This window comes from Chiloscyllium plagiosum, chromosome 5, assembly GCF_004010195.1.
Source record: "Chiloscyllium plagiosum isolate BGI_BamShark_2017 chromosome 5, ASM401019v2, whole genome shotgun sequence".
Classification (NCBI taxonomy): domain Eukaryota; kingdom Metazoa; phylum Chordata; class Chondrichthyes; order Orectolobiformes; family Hemiscylliidae; genus Chiloscyllium; species Chiloscyllium plagiosum.
The window spans coordinates 84,183,519-84,199,069 of record NC_057714.1 but is presented as its reverse complement, the minus strand read 5'-3'; the positions used below and the strand labels follow the sequence as shown (position 1 = coordinate 84,199,069).

General features: G+C 38.6%; 1 protein-coding gene across 8 annotated transcripts in view; it reads left to right on the top strand.

Moving 5' to 3' along the window:
• The window catches only part of mpp7a (membrane palmitoylated protein 7a), a 429,268-nt gene that overhangs the window by 217,068 nt on the left and 196,649 nt on the right, over positions 1-15,551 (top strand). For all 8 annotated transcript variants that reach the window (XM_043690509.1, XM_043690504.1, XM_043690506.1 and 5 more), the window contains one exon: positions 8,977-9,054. In XM_043690509.1, the coding sequence (XP_043546444.1) occupies positions 8,977-9,054 (78 nt within the window). The remainder of the gene's footprint in view (positions 1-8,976; positions 9,055-15,551) is intronic.

Genomic DNA, 15,551 nt, shown 5'->3' with positions numbered 1-15,551 from the left:
ATCCCGGTTTGGTTCATAGTTGATGTTTATAATAAGATTTGATAAGGTAATATATATGGTCCGAATCTTGGTCTTGATTTCAAAATTGTCTCCAATGTCATTGTTGAACCTTGAGTTTTGACAGGCATTTTCATCAACTTTCTTAGCTACAACAATAATGTGTTTGACTGTTTGAGTTTTACTGATCAGTCCTGTGTCTTGCCTTTCTCACACCTCATATATGTACTTGCTGGAAAAGTTCATTTTCCCAACCACTGTTGTCTGTCACTTTCATATTGCTTATGGAATTGAATTTAGAAATTTTATTAGATGGATCTTATTCCTATGGGAGTTTGAAATTACTTATGCTTCACACAGGTGTTCAGCTTTGACTCCCTTTTGTAATTACAAAGACAGTTGATTTATATCTCTGATTCAAAGGTTTACATTAACTGCAGGATGTCTTGCTTGAAATTTTCCAGCTTGATGTTGTGAACTTTTGCTGTTTGCACAGGTCTAAGCAGCTTACTGCATGAGTAGATTACTAGTGGCTGAAATGCATGCTAAACTTTGAGCAGGAGCAAACAAAACATTCTGCCATGTCATAATTGAAGTTGACATTATTACCAAACAACTTGTTATAAATATTTGAAAATATATGTGAAGATGTCCTTTGGAAATGTGAAGGGTTATTTGGGGAGAAACTGGAAAGTGGTGTTGAAGAAGACACAGAAATCTGCCACGATTGTATTGAATGGTGGAGCAGACTTGAGGATCTAATTGACTACTCCTGCTGCCTTATGATCTTACCAACCCACACTCTAATCTATAATTGGAGATGTTATCTGGGCTTGGTAGTATCTGAATATCTCCACCTAACAGAGGTTTGATATCATATACACCAGAGGTTGACTGGATTTATGGATGCTGATTTTCACAGCTTCCGACAGAAGGGTACAATCCTAGAACATTGTAAAAGTAATATTGCAAAATTTACTGCCTTGCTGCCATTCACAGTCTGCACTTTGTTGAGCCTTCACAAGGGTAATCCAGTGAAAATGAGACTGTAGTCCTGCAAAGCCATTTTCTCTTGAAATCATCAAAATTACAGAACTTCACATGTAGTAAAAGGCTCTGCACAGGGAGTTGAGTAGTGTATTCAGCAGTACGTAGTGCTATATAATTGAAATGGGAATTGTGGGTTGTCTAAAGAAACTAGATTTTTCTGAGTGAGAATAAATTCATCCAAATTGTTTACTGCTCAAGCAGTCTTATCTCTTGCTGTTGGTTCGGAGGATATACGTTTTTGTTATTTTTGAGATACCCTTGAGATATCCTGTATTATTTTAAAGTATCTGGTAATGTTTTGAAAAATATTCTGTTTTTACTTTTCAGATATTATTTAATTGTGACTTGTTTTTAATCTTTCAAACAATATTTTCCAGTGAGAAACTATTTAAGAATTCTCCTGGACTGTGATTCATTTTGACATGTGATGCAATGACTGGACTCCCTCTGTTTGGACTAAGTTAACTTCTTTTCAGTATAGTCGATACAAGATCCTTTTAGGATTTGTGGCGGCTTTCCTGTGTTAGATATAGCGTAATCCATGTCATTTGCTCCCTTTTCCAACTCATGATGTTGCTTAAGGATGTGATACTAGAAGCATCACATTTGAAGACAAGAAAGACTTGTAAAGATCTTTTTATTCAAGAAATCCTCACATTTTGTAATGTTACTGTACAGTTTGTTACAATGTTCTAATTTACCATGTAGATTTTTTCTGAAAACAAACATTTATTGGTTTATTTCTGGCACTTGAACAGAACAACTATAAGCAAAAACCATGGTGCATGAAATTGAAAAAGTTTCTAAATTTTGGCAAGTCCATGTTAAAATAGTAGAAATTGCTGACATTGTTACTTTGGAATACATTTTCTAACCGCCAGGTATTTTCCAGATTAAGATAATGTGTTGGCTTTCTTGCTGAAAATATTGAATAGATTTCCAATTCTTTTTATTTGGCAAAGTTCTTTTTTCTTAACTAGCAGGAATGTTGATGTGTTTATCCAGCAGCCATTTTTTATTAAGTGCTATTTTGAGTCCAGCCATCTCAGTTCCCTGAGTCTCAAAATACTTTGCAAATTGATATTTATTCACAGGCATCAGTTAATTTGCTTTCTGGCATTCTGCTGAACATAGTTTGCTTAAGTTGAGAAAAATTACATTTTCCGTTCTTTGTATGTGTGTGATTTTCAATGGAATGTGGATTTTAGACTCTGTCAAAAATGATCTACATCATACCCATGGACGTGCGGCCCTTATACATATCTTGCAGGCTCTCAGCTTTTTCCTCTCCAACAGACCCATCCAGTATCCCCCCCCCCACCACAAATGATATCCTCCGCCTCACTGAATTAGTCCTCACTCTCAATAACTTGTCCTTCAACTCTTCGCACTTGCTCCAAATCCAGGGGGTGGTCATGGGGATTTGCATGGGCCCTAGCGACACCTGCCTCTTTGTCAGTTATGTTGAACAGACCCTCTTAAGTATGTACAGTGGTACTGTTCCCCAACTCTTCTGCCATTACATCGATGACTGCTTCGGTGCTGCATTCTGCACCCACGCTGAACTGGAGCAGTTCATCAACTTTGCCAGCAATTTCACTTTGCCCTCAAAATCATTTGGTCTATATCAGACACCTCCCTCCCCTTCCTTGACCTCTGTTTCCATCTCTGGTGACTGTTTATGGATCGACATTTACTATAAACACACAGACTCCCATAGCTACCTGGACCACATCTCATCCCATCACCTATCCTGATAAACCTCCATCCCATTTTCCCAATTCCTCTGTTTCCATCACATCTGCTGTGACAAGGAGACATTCCATTTCCGAACATCTCAGATGTCCACCTATTTCCAACAAGCTACCTACCTCATTCAGACAGCCCTCCAACGCACCTTCTCCATTACCCACTCCACTGCTCTAAACAGCCGCCCCACACCAAAACATAATAAAAATAGGTCCCCCTCATCCTCACTTTCCACCCCACCAGCCTCTTTTTGTCTCTATACGTTTTCCTTAGTTGTTTTGTTTTCTGCCCTCTACCATCAACAGGTTAATAATCATAAACTCATAAAATAGTTCTGAAAAGAATGTGGCCATTCTGTCTGTTGAGTTTACTTCAGCTCTCCAGATTAGTCCAGTTTAATCCCAATTTGCCAGACACTGCTACATTTCTTACTTCAAGCATTCATTTAAATCTCTTTTAAAATCACTGTTGAATCAAATCAATCACTGTAGCAACAGGAAACTATATTTATGGTAGTGTCTTTATTGCTGGAGCTCACTTAAGCTTTGTCAGTAAAAATAGAACTGCACCACTAGAGGGCATTTTAGGTAAGATGACCAAACATTTGGTGAAATGCTTGAAAGGAGAAATGTAAAGGAGAAAGATAGAGAGGCACAGATAGGGTATGCCAGAGCTTGGAAGTTAGACAACGTAAGACCTAGTCACTCAGGGTGAAGCAGTTAACAGCAGGGGCACTCAGAGACCAGAATAAGATGGATAGTTGTATAGCTGGAGGAGATGGCAGAGGTAGGCAAGGGTGAGGCAATGAAGGCGTTTGAAAAACATTTAAGTGGATTCCAAATCCGAACCACTTATTCCACACAGTTTTTATTTCTTATGTTTCTACAGGTTCTTGACCAAATGTTTCATTTCAAACACTCAATTTTGACCACTGTCAAGAGATCCTACTTACACATCTGCAACACACCCCATCTCAGTCGCACAGTCGCCAAAAGCCCTGCTTGATTTCTCTTATATGTTTCACATTACCTACCAACCTGTGAACTCCATAAAGTATGAATCATTGAAAAATCTACTTCCTGCATCCTGGCCTCAACTTCGGCAAAGGCTTTCTGCTGCCCAGTCATTACGCCTACTTGGTACAACCCTGCAGAATCCCCATCGTAGCACACTTCAAAGGAATAACCCAGGAGAACACATTTTGTACTGGGCTATTCCATTATGCCTGGAACTCTCTAAAAGTGTTCTTTTAAATTAGAGATTTTGAATGTTCTCAGTTAAATTAAGTACAGTATTGTAGTTGATCAAGAAAATGCTGGGGGACAATTTAGATTTAAAGTCAAGACAACACATGTTTAGACTATTACGTAAATAGTCAAACTCCTGAGTAACTATTTAACAGACTCCATGCTTACCTTACGTTTCCCCAGACCCGTTACACCTCACCCCTTGCCTGACCTGACTCAAACCCCCACCTCAAGGTCAGACCCACCTTGACACCCAGCTGTTTGGCCCAATCAGATATTTATGGTATTGTATCCAGCTGGCATTCTGTGCATGTGACACCCTAACCCTGCTTACCTGGATCTTACCCCTGGACCTTACCACCTCCCCACCAGAGACCCTATTAACTAGGCACCTTACCTCCCACCCAGCTGCCACCCTCTGGCCTCCTGTCCCTGGCACCCAATCTCCTTTCCATCTGGTATTCGCCTTAGGTGGTATCCTGCTACCCTACTAAGTGGGCACCCTTCTTGGCTTGCACCCTATCCTCTGTAGTACCATAACCTATCTAATGTATTTGTGTGGTTCTAGTTATGGTTTGACAGCAGCTTCAAAGTGGCTGTCCACATCTTTAAATTTCAAAATATAGCAGCTGGGTGCTGTGAAAAGGATGCACAGTTGCATTCCTCTGACAGTTCTGCTGATCTTAAATAAATCTGTGTTGAGTGATCATTTGTGGTGAGAACTTTAATTCTTAAGAAGTGCAGTTGACTGTAGCATAGTTTCATGAAGGTATCCAGGATAAAGCTGCATTCATATCACCAAGCTGTTCAAATAGCCAATTAGATTTCAAGAACACTCAGGCAACCAACTGAGAAGAGAAAATTGTGAATAATCAATGATTTTTTTTTAAAAAGGTTTGCAGATTGCAAAGTAAAGAATACTTTAACAGGGCAGTTGAGGCCTAAATTGAAATATTGTGGTTTTAGTCAAGAGTGTGGTGCTGGAAAAGCAGGTCAGGCAACATCCGAGGAGCAGGAGAATCAACGTTTCAGGCATAAGCCCTTCATCAGGAATGAGGCTCTTCCTGATGAAGGTTTTATGCCCGAAACATTGATTCTCCTGCTCTTCGGGTGCTGCCTGACCTGCTGTGTTTTTCCAGTGCCACACTCTCAACTCTGATCTGCAGTCCTCACTTTTTAAATAATATTTAATTCCCTTAAAAGTATCTCATAATTAACGATATTAGAGACATTTAACAACATTCCTTGATATAAATGTGTATACCTCTATTCTTGATATGTGACTCCAAACCCACAGAAAGATGGTTGATTGTTAACTACCCACTAGGTAATTAGGGATTAGTAATAAATGCTGGCCTAGCTAAAGACACCCACATCTCATGAGTGAATTTTAAAAAGTATCAGCAGTCAGATATACTTGCCACATTGATTTCATTGGTGGGTAGTGCTTTTGGTCCACTGTGTAGCCTGAAGCAGACGAAGCAATTAATGACCACAACTTCAGAAGTTTATTTAATGACAGGAAGTGAGCACAGACTCATAGAGTCTTACAGCACAGAAAAAGATCCTTGGGTCCAACTTGTTCATGTTGACCAGATTTCCCAAAATAAAACACATCCCATGTGCCTGTACTTAGCGCATGTGCCTCTGAATCTTTCCTATTCATGTACCTGTCCAAATGTTTTGTAAGTGTTGTAATTGTACTTGCCGCTACCTTTTCCTCTGGCAGTTCATTCCATACATGAAAAGGCAAGCAAATTTAAGTGAAAAGCCAAGAGTTTGATGAAAGATGATGTCTATTATCTTAATTGATGGTGATTGCAGGCACTTAATCACTCTGAATTGATAGTTTTCCTGATTTTGATCTAAAATTACTGCTGTATTCTTTGTGAAGAAGTTGCACCTCTGGTCCCTTTTATATCTTGCTCCTGTCACCTTAAAATTATGACCTTCAGTTTTGTACTCCCCTACCCTAGTGAAAATAAAAACCTTGGCTATTCATCTTATCTATGTCCCTCATGATTTTATAAACCTCTTTAAGGTCACTCCTCAACCTCCTATCCTCCAGTGAAAAAAGCCCCAGCCATTCCAGCCTCTCCTTATAACTCAAACCCTGCAGTCCCGGTAACATCCTTGTAAATCTTTTCTGCACTCTTCCCAATTTTTTTAAGCAAGGTGTCATGCTAAGATTTTCACTGCATTTTTGATATTCATTCATGGGATATGGGTGTCCCTGGCTGAACCAGCATTTATTACCCAGACCTAATTGCCTAAAGGGTAGTTAAGAGTCAACCACATTCTGTGGGTCTTAAATCACATATAGGCCAGATCAGGTACAGATAGCAGCTTCCTTCCCTGAAAGATATTAGTGAAGCAGATGGGCTTTTCCAGAAAATCAACAATGTTTTCATGGTCATCATTAGACTCTTAATTCTAGATTTTTATTGAATTCAAACTTCACCATCTGCCATGGTGGGATTTGAACCCAGGGCTCCTGAAAGTTACCTGTGTCATTGGATTAATAATCTCGTGATAATGCTTTAATCAAGCAATTTAAAACTCATTCATTTCTACCAAAAGCTAAAGAGATCATATCCAAAGGAATAATGACAGCAAGCACTGATAGGGTTTTTCACAGTGATCTGATATTCTGGGCCATAAAGTGAATTTGAGTGGATGGTGAGCATAATTGGGTTCTGGCACCACAAAGGTTAGGAAAGAAAGAGACTAAGTGTCAGAGATGTGTTTGTTCATGATCAAATTCAAACTACTTGTGTCTGCATGAAGGGTATGATTGAGTGAGTGCAAGTGCACAGAGAATTTTTAAGACCATGGGAATGCCCATTGCTCCCCTCGAGTTTGCTCCACATTTACTAAGATTGTGGCTGGTGTGATGTTGGCTACAGTTCAGTTCCCTGCCTGTGCAAGAACGTGATCAGATTCAGTGAAGAACCTCAAAAATATTTGCAAAGGGCAACTTGGAAGAATTACCATTATTTGCTATTTTTGATCTCTGTGCTAGACATAGTGTTGTAAATGACTCATCCAAGTTTATCAAGAAAATAATGGGCAGCTATCAAACGGCCATTGAGAAGCAAGAATTTCATGATTCAAGAAGTTGTGAACTCAAATGGAACCTCTTCAAGAAAAGAAGTGCAATTGGAATGAGCAGATTTGGTGGCAGAACCTTTTTCCAGGCTTAATTGTTGGATCGGCTGAAGAAACCAGACAGTTGATGTGATTCCAGTCTTTGCAAGAACATTCCTCGGTATTACAGCTCAATTAGTTTGACATGTTATGATATTAAAATACTTTTACACTTACATGTTTTCTTCCAAACATCTTTTTTTTTTCGAATAAAGGAAGAAATATTGGGTGAAATTTAGGTTTACACTCAGCAAGAGTAAGATCAATAATTCCAAGCCAAATGTTTATTTGAAGCAAATATAATTTCTAAAAGCAAGAATTTGGGAATACAGCAGTAACTTTATATCAAAATCAGGAAAACTATCAATTCAGAGTGATTAAATGTCTGTAATCACCATCAATTAAGATAATAAACATCATCTTTCATCAAACTCTTGGCTTTTCACTTAAATTTGCTTGCCTTTTCATGTCTCCTGCTTTAGAATTTTTCACTCCAGCTTCCTGGCATTTGAAACCCTGAGTGAATAATACATCAGAATGACTAACTTGCTTTGTTGTGTTCAACATTTCAATTATGTGACCTCAAGCAACGTTTTCTTTCCTGAAAAATAGCCCAAAATATAGCTGAGATTTTCAAGCTTTCCATGTTAATTGTATCATCTGTGTGCGTCAACAAAAATCCCAGATTCTCTGTAGGGAGTACCTGATTTATTTTTGATGGAGATCAACAGCAGTAAGTAGTAGTTCAATCCAGCAACTGAAAAGAGAAGACATGCCAGAAGAGAGATTTAGCTCCAGATGGTTCACAGCTTGGGATGAAACAAGAGCCAATGTTCAATGATGGTATAGGGGGATACTATAATGGTAGAAACACTTGAGATCTGGTCTAGCTCGGATCAGCTGTTCCAAATGAATTGCCAGACATGCTTTAATTTGCGCAAAATGCAACAAACACAAGATAAAGTTCATTCAAAATATTTTATCTAAACTTAATGTGCCTGTGGGGTTTTGATACAGGTATCTTCATTTTTATTAGGTATTATCATCTGTAGAAATGTGCAAATGTTACTTTGCTTGTACGGCCATTATTTACTGTATTGGCGGTGTATTTTTTTTTAGTCAGCAGTAGCAAAGACAAAAATTCTTGGGCTCCCATTAGGCAATAAATTCCAAAGCAATGAACCAGATGGTTTCAAAATATTACTACAGATGTCATCCACTGTAATGGAGCGACAGCTATGTTGCCAAAAATCTTTAGAAACACAAGTTTCAGCTCTGTTCATTCTATGGATTTTCATGATGATTCAAATACATACATTTAATGGACTTTAAAGCTGCATTTTCTGTAAGTAGAACTTGTATAGAACTAAGAAGCAGAAAGAAGGAGCAGGTTAAATTTATTTCTTTTCAACAAGTACAGGGCATGAAAAATAAAAGTTGGGAATTTCCAATGATTAAAAGTATGTAGTCAACACTTGAGGTAATTTCAAATGGTCCCAAAGTAATTTTGGATGGAAGTACTTTTCAGTATTCTGCAACTTGTGAAATTCATTTGTGATTGTACTACATTCTTTACATTTTTTCCAGGTGATATGTATATATAAATGCTGAACTTTTATTTCCACTGGTGAAATTTATGATGAATTGCCATGATGTGTCTGACTTCTTTAGATTTCCATAATTTTTTTTTGTTTCAGCAACTTCTGTTTTTGTTCAGTAAGATTATATTGCCCTATTTCCTCCTTGCTGGATAAATTATATTAAACATTCTGTGATTACTTTCCAGATCCATGAAAAGCTGCAACAGTATGAGAGACAGAGCCCGACACCCATTCTTCATAATGTAGCCACTTTGGCAGATGATGTAAGTGTCCTTTATTTTTGTGATGAGATCATTGGGTATGAATGCATTCAAAGTGTCTGTGTAGAATTAATAGTTCTGTGAAGTGAAGTCAGATCAGTCATTTTTTTTTCCAAAAGTGCTATATTGATTTTCTGAATCATTATTATCTATTTGTTGAGGAGTGGCAGGAGTATCACACATTTTGTTTAACACAAATGTTTAAAAATGAATGGCAGATTAAATTATAAACTGAGGAGCTGCGAGAGCTGTCTCGTAACAAAAGAAAAACATACAAAAATATACAAAAAGTCCGATGCTAATATATAAACTGGCAGCATGGGTAAAATCATAGCGATGATGAAATAGGTTAGACATTAAATAACTGTGGTAGAACCTGTTTCATACTCCTACTAGAGTACTTGTGTATGATTTTACTATGTTTTTTTCCAAACAAATTGTACATGCAACAAAGAATTATGAATATTACAAGTACGAACTGAGTTTGTGCCCCATTTCTTTGAATTCGTAATGCTTGATTATTGCCCATCACTAATGTTGATATTGTTTAAATATTAAAACTTTTTTTCAAGTTGAAATGCCTTCAAAATGCTTCAAAAAAGAAAGATGAATTTCTTTTGTCACATTAAGTAGGAAAGTGTTACTGAAACTGTATAGCACTTATGAGACTACATCTAGAGTAGCATGTACAGTTTGGTCACTTTCCTTAAGAAGGGATGTAATTGTTTGAGAAATATTTAGAGAAAGTTGACCTGACTGATTCTTGGATTGAAGGTGTAGTCTTATAAAGTAATTTTTGGCCTAAACCTATTAAAATTTTGAAAACAAAAAAGTAACCTTATTGGAACATAGAAGATCCTGAGTGAAGCTGATGAGGCAATGCTGAAAGGATGTTCCTGTTTGTGAAGGACTCTAGAACTGGGGAATACAGTTCACACCTTAGGTATCTCCTAGTTAAGAACAGATGAAAATTTTTCTCTCTGAAGATTATTAGTCTGTGTAACTGTCTTCATCAGAAAGCAGTGGAAACAGGGTCTTGGAATAAATGAGAAGCTGAATGAGTGAGATTTTTGACTAACAAGGGATGTGAGAGTTTTAGGGATTAGACTGTGAAATGGAATTGAGGCTCCAAGCAGGTAAATCAAGATTTATGCAATGGCTTGAGGGGCCAAGTGACCTATTTCTGCTTCCAATATTTGTATTCTTGTGTAATACGTTATAATTTTAAACCTCCTCCTATGGAGACCTTGACTGTATAGCTTTATGACAATCAGTGCGGGCCTGTTAATACAATATAGAAGAATTAAAGTATTCAGGATTATATGTTGGGTTGGAAAACTTGCCTGGCTACCTGAGATTGATGAGGATTTCTACCATTCAGAAGAAGAGAAACGGATATTATTTTTGAGTAAATCCCAGTGAAATGTTAGTGAGTGGATTTGTCAGATATCTAGAAATCAGATTTTATCATTACTCTTTGGTCTTGTGGAAGGTGGACCTGTTATGTAATACCTTATTCTTCTCTAGGAATTGAATGTTGCTGGGAAAGCCAACGTTTATTATCCATCCTGAGCTGCCTTTAAGATGTTTTGCTTTCTTGGTAATTTAGGTTCTATCTGGAGTAACTGGTAGGCCAGACCAAATAAGGATGGCAGATTTCCTTCCCTTAAGGACATTAATCATGGATTTTTATGACAATCAACAATGGTTACATGGTTGTCAATAAACTAGCTTTAAACTCCATAATTTTTTTAATGAGTTCAAATAACTACAAATTTGAAATTTTGAAACCATTTCCAGAATATTTGCGTGGGGCTTGAGATAAGACAAAAATAAACTGCAGAAGCTTGAATCCAAGGTAGACAAGTAGGAAGCTGGAAGATCACAGCAAGCAAGGCAGCATTAGGAGGTGATGAAGTCAACATTTCGGATCAGGACTGAGGAGGAGAAAGGGAGTTCAGAAATAAATAGTAGAAGTCAATGTTTTGGGATTACCTTTCTTCAGGACTGGGAGTGGTGGCAAGGGGAGCTGCAGATAAAGTGAGGAGGTGGGGGAAGGTTTTGAATGGGGAGAAGGGCAGAGTGGTGAAGTGGGGATAGGCGAACACAAGTAAAGGGTGCAACCTGGTTGGTCGATGGGAGGAATAAATCCAGTTGGTAGCTGGAAGGAAGGGTCGGTCAGAGGATTGGAAGGGAGTCCAGGACTGGGAAGGGAGCTTATGTGAAATTGGAGAACTCAATGTTGAGTCCTCCAGGCTGTAGGCTGTCCAGGAGGAAGATGAGATGTTATTCCTCTAACTTGCAGACTGATTCACTGTGGCAATGGAGGAGGCCGAGGATGGTCATGTTGGAATGGGAAGAGGAATTAAAATGAGCGGTGATGGGGGTTAGGGATCGCGAGTCCATGGATATTGCATCTATGCCACTGGCTCCCTGATATAAAAATGGAAAGCCATTCTATTTAAGAACCAACTTTCAGAGGAGCGCGAGAATTCAATAGGATTTACTTTATTTCTTTTTATTTGGTGGTTACTACAGCAGCAATTTTGTTCTCTCCGTTTCTTGGACACACTTTGTTGCTCGCAGTGACTCACCCTTTTTTTCTCTCTCTGTTACTCACCCTGTCTGTCTCTGTTGCTCCTTTTTGTCTCTCTCACTCTCTTCTCTTTGTCACTCTCTCCCCTTACAGATCTCCTAATCCTTCTCCCCCAGCATATCCTTTGGATCTGCTGCCATTGCAACCTCCATCTTCCTTCTGGTCTCTCGAGGAAGGCATTGTTTTTCGCTTTTCCTCTTTTCTGTTTCTTTTGTGGTTAAAGGCGTGTGTGACATATGTTAATAAGTTTGCAGTTTGCGTTGTTGTAAATTTAAATGTGGTGGCATATTTGTTTAGGTTATTGCTGTAAAGAATTTTTTTTCACAAATGTTGAGTAAGTCATTCTGGAACAGTGACCTAAGTCATCACTTCTAAGAAGACGTGTGACCAAAAACAAGGGTTTGAGAGAATCCTGGCAGTGTTTATGGAATAAGATATTTATATGTTTGGATTTATGACCGGTCGTATAAACACATCAAAAGAACTATAAAGAGAAGCAAAGAGGGATTACAGTATATACTCGTGTGTAGGTCAAACTTTGAAGTCAGTTTTTTAAAAACTGAAATTAGGGGGTTGGCTAATATATGGGAACAAGTTTTGAGGGGCTGAAGTTCCTGCTGCACCTTTTAACAATATTAACTTTTGGATAGATAGTGAACAAAGTGTAATTAGTACTAATAGACTGAGTACCAGACTGAATGAATGAATGAATGAATGAATCAAAATGTGCTGTAGTAAACCAAGTGTGGTAAGTAGAGTTTAGAATGAATGAATGAATAGAGTTGCGATATAGTAGAGATGAGTGGAGTTACCGGTATGAATGAATGAATGAATGCGATTTAATGCAATATAGTAGGGTTGACTTATACATGAGATGTATGGAAAATATAAGATGTTTTGCCCAAAAATAAGGGGTCTACTTCTAAATGAGATCAACCTATACACAAGTATATATGTATGTGAAAAGACTGGGTCTAACATAAGGGGAAATTCTGAAGTTTTCCATGGGAACAGTAAAAAGAGGAATAGGTCCAATCCGAGACCAAAAAAGGATATTTACAAATGAAGATGAAGCATAGCTGAAGTGTTAAATTAACACTTTACAACTGTGAGGCAAATGTTGCCCAGGCTATTGGTGATCTTAGTCACCAGATGAATTTAAATTTTATCAGGAGGTGATATTGATTTAAGATGTCGATACTTAGGAACACATGAACAGGAGTAGGTCATTCAGCTCATTAAGCCTGCTCTGTCATTGAGTATGATCATAGTTGGAGGAGAAAGTGAGGTCTGCAGATGCTGGAGATCAGAGCTGGAAATGTGTTGCTGGAAAAGCGCAGCAGGTCAGGCAGCATCCAGGGAACAGGAGAATCGACGTTTCGGGCATAAGTTTCCTGAAGAAGGGCTTATGCCCGAAACGTCGATTCTCCTGTTCCCTGGATGCTGCCTGACCTGCTGCGCTTTTCCAGCAACACATTTCCAGCTATGATCATAGTTGATCAAACTTTCAATGCCTTTTACCTACCCCATCCCAAAACTCTGTACACCACTGGTAATCAGAAATCTATCAATCTTCACCTGAAACATGTACAAAAACTGAGCTTCCCCAGCCCTCTGTGGTAGAGAATTCCAAATGTACACTCTCCTCATCTCAGATCTAAGCGTCATCTCCTTTATTTTTAAATTTTGCCCCCGGTCCTAGATTCCATAACTGGGGAAATATCTGCATCAACCTGTCTATTCGTTAAAGTATTTTGTAAATTTCCACGTGATCACCTCTCATTCTTCAAAACTTTGTAGATAACAGGTCCAATTTGCCCACTATCCCTTCATAGGACAGTTTCATCATCCTGGAAACAAGCCATGTATTATGTACAGCTAGGACCAAAGTACTAATCCTTGCAGTACCCCACAAGTCATAGCCTGCCAACGCATGAATAACTAATTTATTCCTACTCTGTGCTTTTTGTCTTTTAGCCAATCATTAATCCATTACCTCCTGACCCATATTCTTTAATGTTTTTAAACAGCCTCCTTTGTGAGACTTTATCAAAATCCTTCTGAAAATCTAGGTATACTTTTTTCATCAGCTCTCATTTATCGATTTTGTTTGCAGCATTGTCAAAAAGCTTTAAGTTCATGAAACGCAGTTTCTCCATTTACAAATCCATGCTGACCAGGTGTTTATTTACTCCATCCTTTATAGTGGATTCTCACATTTTCTCTGCATAGATGTAAGGCTGACAGGTGTGTCGTTCTCTGTTCTCGCATGTTCCCTGCTTAGTGGGTAATATTTGCTATTTTCCAAGCTGTAGGAATTATTCCAAAATTATGGAAGATAATCAACAATGCATCATCTAACTTTTTAGCCACTTCTCACTGATGCTAATTTCCTTTAATTTATCATTCTTGTGAGCCACTTGAATCTTTATTCAGAAAGATTTCTGTAGAAGATCAATATGAAGTTGACCAGTATTGGATGAAATGCATACAAGGATATTGCAGGAAGTGAAAGGGGAAATTACAGAGGTGATGGTAATAAGATTGCAATCTTCCCTCGTTTCAGGCTGGTGTCAAAGGACTTAAGCATAAACTGAGCAATTATAGACCTCTTACATTAACTTCAGTGGTGAGGAAAATGCTCTGAGCAATTATTCAAGATAGAATTAATCGTCACATGGAAAAATGTGCATTACCTAGGAACAACCAGCTTGGATTTGTTACGAGAACATTATGTCTGACTAATCTGCTGGCGCTTTTGGAGGAGGCAACAGAGGGTCAGTGCGGTGTACATGGATTTCCAGAAGACATTCAACTTGTGAGAAAAATTATGGGTATAAAAAGGGCAGGAGCAACATGGATACAAAAATGGCTGAGGTCGATGAGTTTGTTGATAGAATCTGTGGATAAGTGCCATGCCTCTAGGAACTCCCTGGCTGTTCTCTATTTGCCTTGTCCTATAATAGTAGTGTTGTCCCAGTCGAACTCATGTTGCCTGTCATCTGCGTGTGTGGTTACTAAGGATAGCTGGTCGTGTCGTTTCGTGGTTAGTTGTATTCATGGATACGGATCGTTAGTTGTCTTCCTGTTTGTCCTATGTAGTGTTTTGTGCAGTCCTTGCATGGGATTTTGTACACTACGTTGGTTTGTACCTGGACCCAATATACCGGCCACTGCAGCGGACAGCTGGAACTGACAACCGGAAGCGGCAGAGACAAACCACTATAAATGCCAGAAGAAACAACACAGAAGCACTTCATAGGAGGCTGTTAAGCACTGAGGATGTCACCTAGACAGGGGATGAAACGCCTGCAACACAAACTCCCAGCTCGGCGAACAGAACCACAACAACAAGCACCCGAGCTACAAATCTTCTCCCAAACTTTGAATTTGTAATTGTGTTCCTCATGGTTTCTTATTGGGACCTTTGATTTTCCTGATGTATGCAAATTGCCGAGATCTTAATGTGCAGGGTACAATTTCTTTAGGTTTACGAATAACATGAAAATTTAGAGCATTATAGTTTTAGAGGAAGTCCGTGTCAAGCCAGAAAAAGACATGGACAATTTGAGGTAGGCAGATAGGTGGCAGATGAAATTTTATGCAAAGAAGCTTGAGGTGATAAACTTTGACATAAAGAACATGGATACCTACTATTGAATAAAGAGTACACTTCTAAATGGTTTGCAAGAGCAGGGAAACCTGGGTGTATATGTGCATAAGTCATAAAATTCAGCGGATAGAAATGTTAAAGGAGAAAGTGAGGGCTGCAGATGCTGGAGATCAGAGCTGAAAATGTGTTGCTGGAAAAGCGCAGCAGGTCAGGCAACATCCAAGGAACAGGAGAATTGACGTTTCGGGCATAAGCCCTTCTTCAGGAATGAGGAAAGTGTGTCCAGCAGGC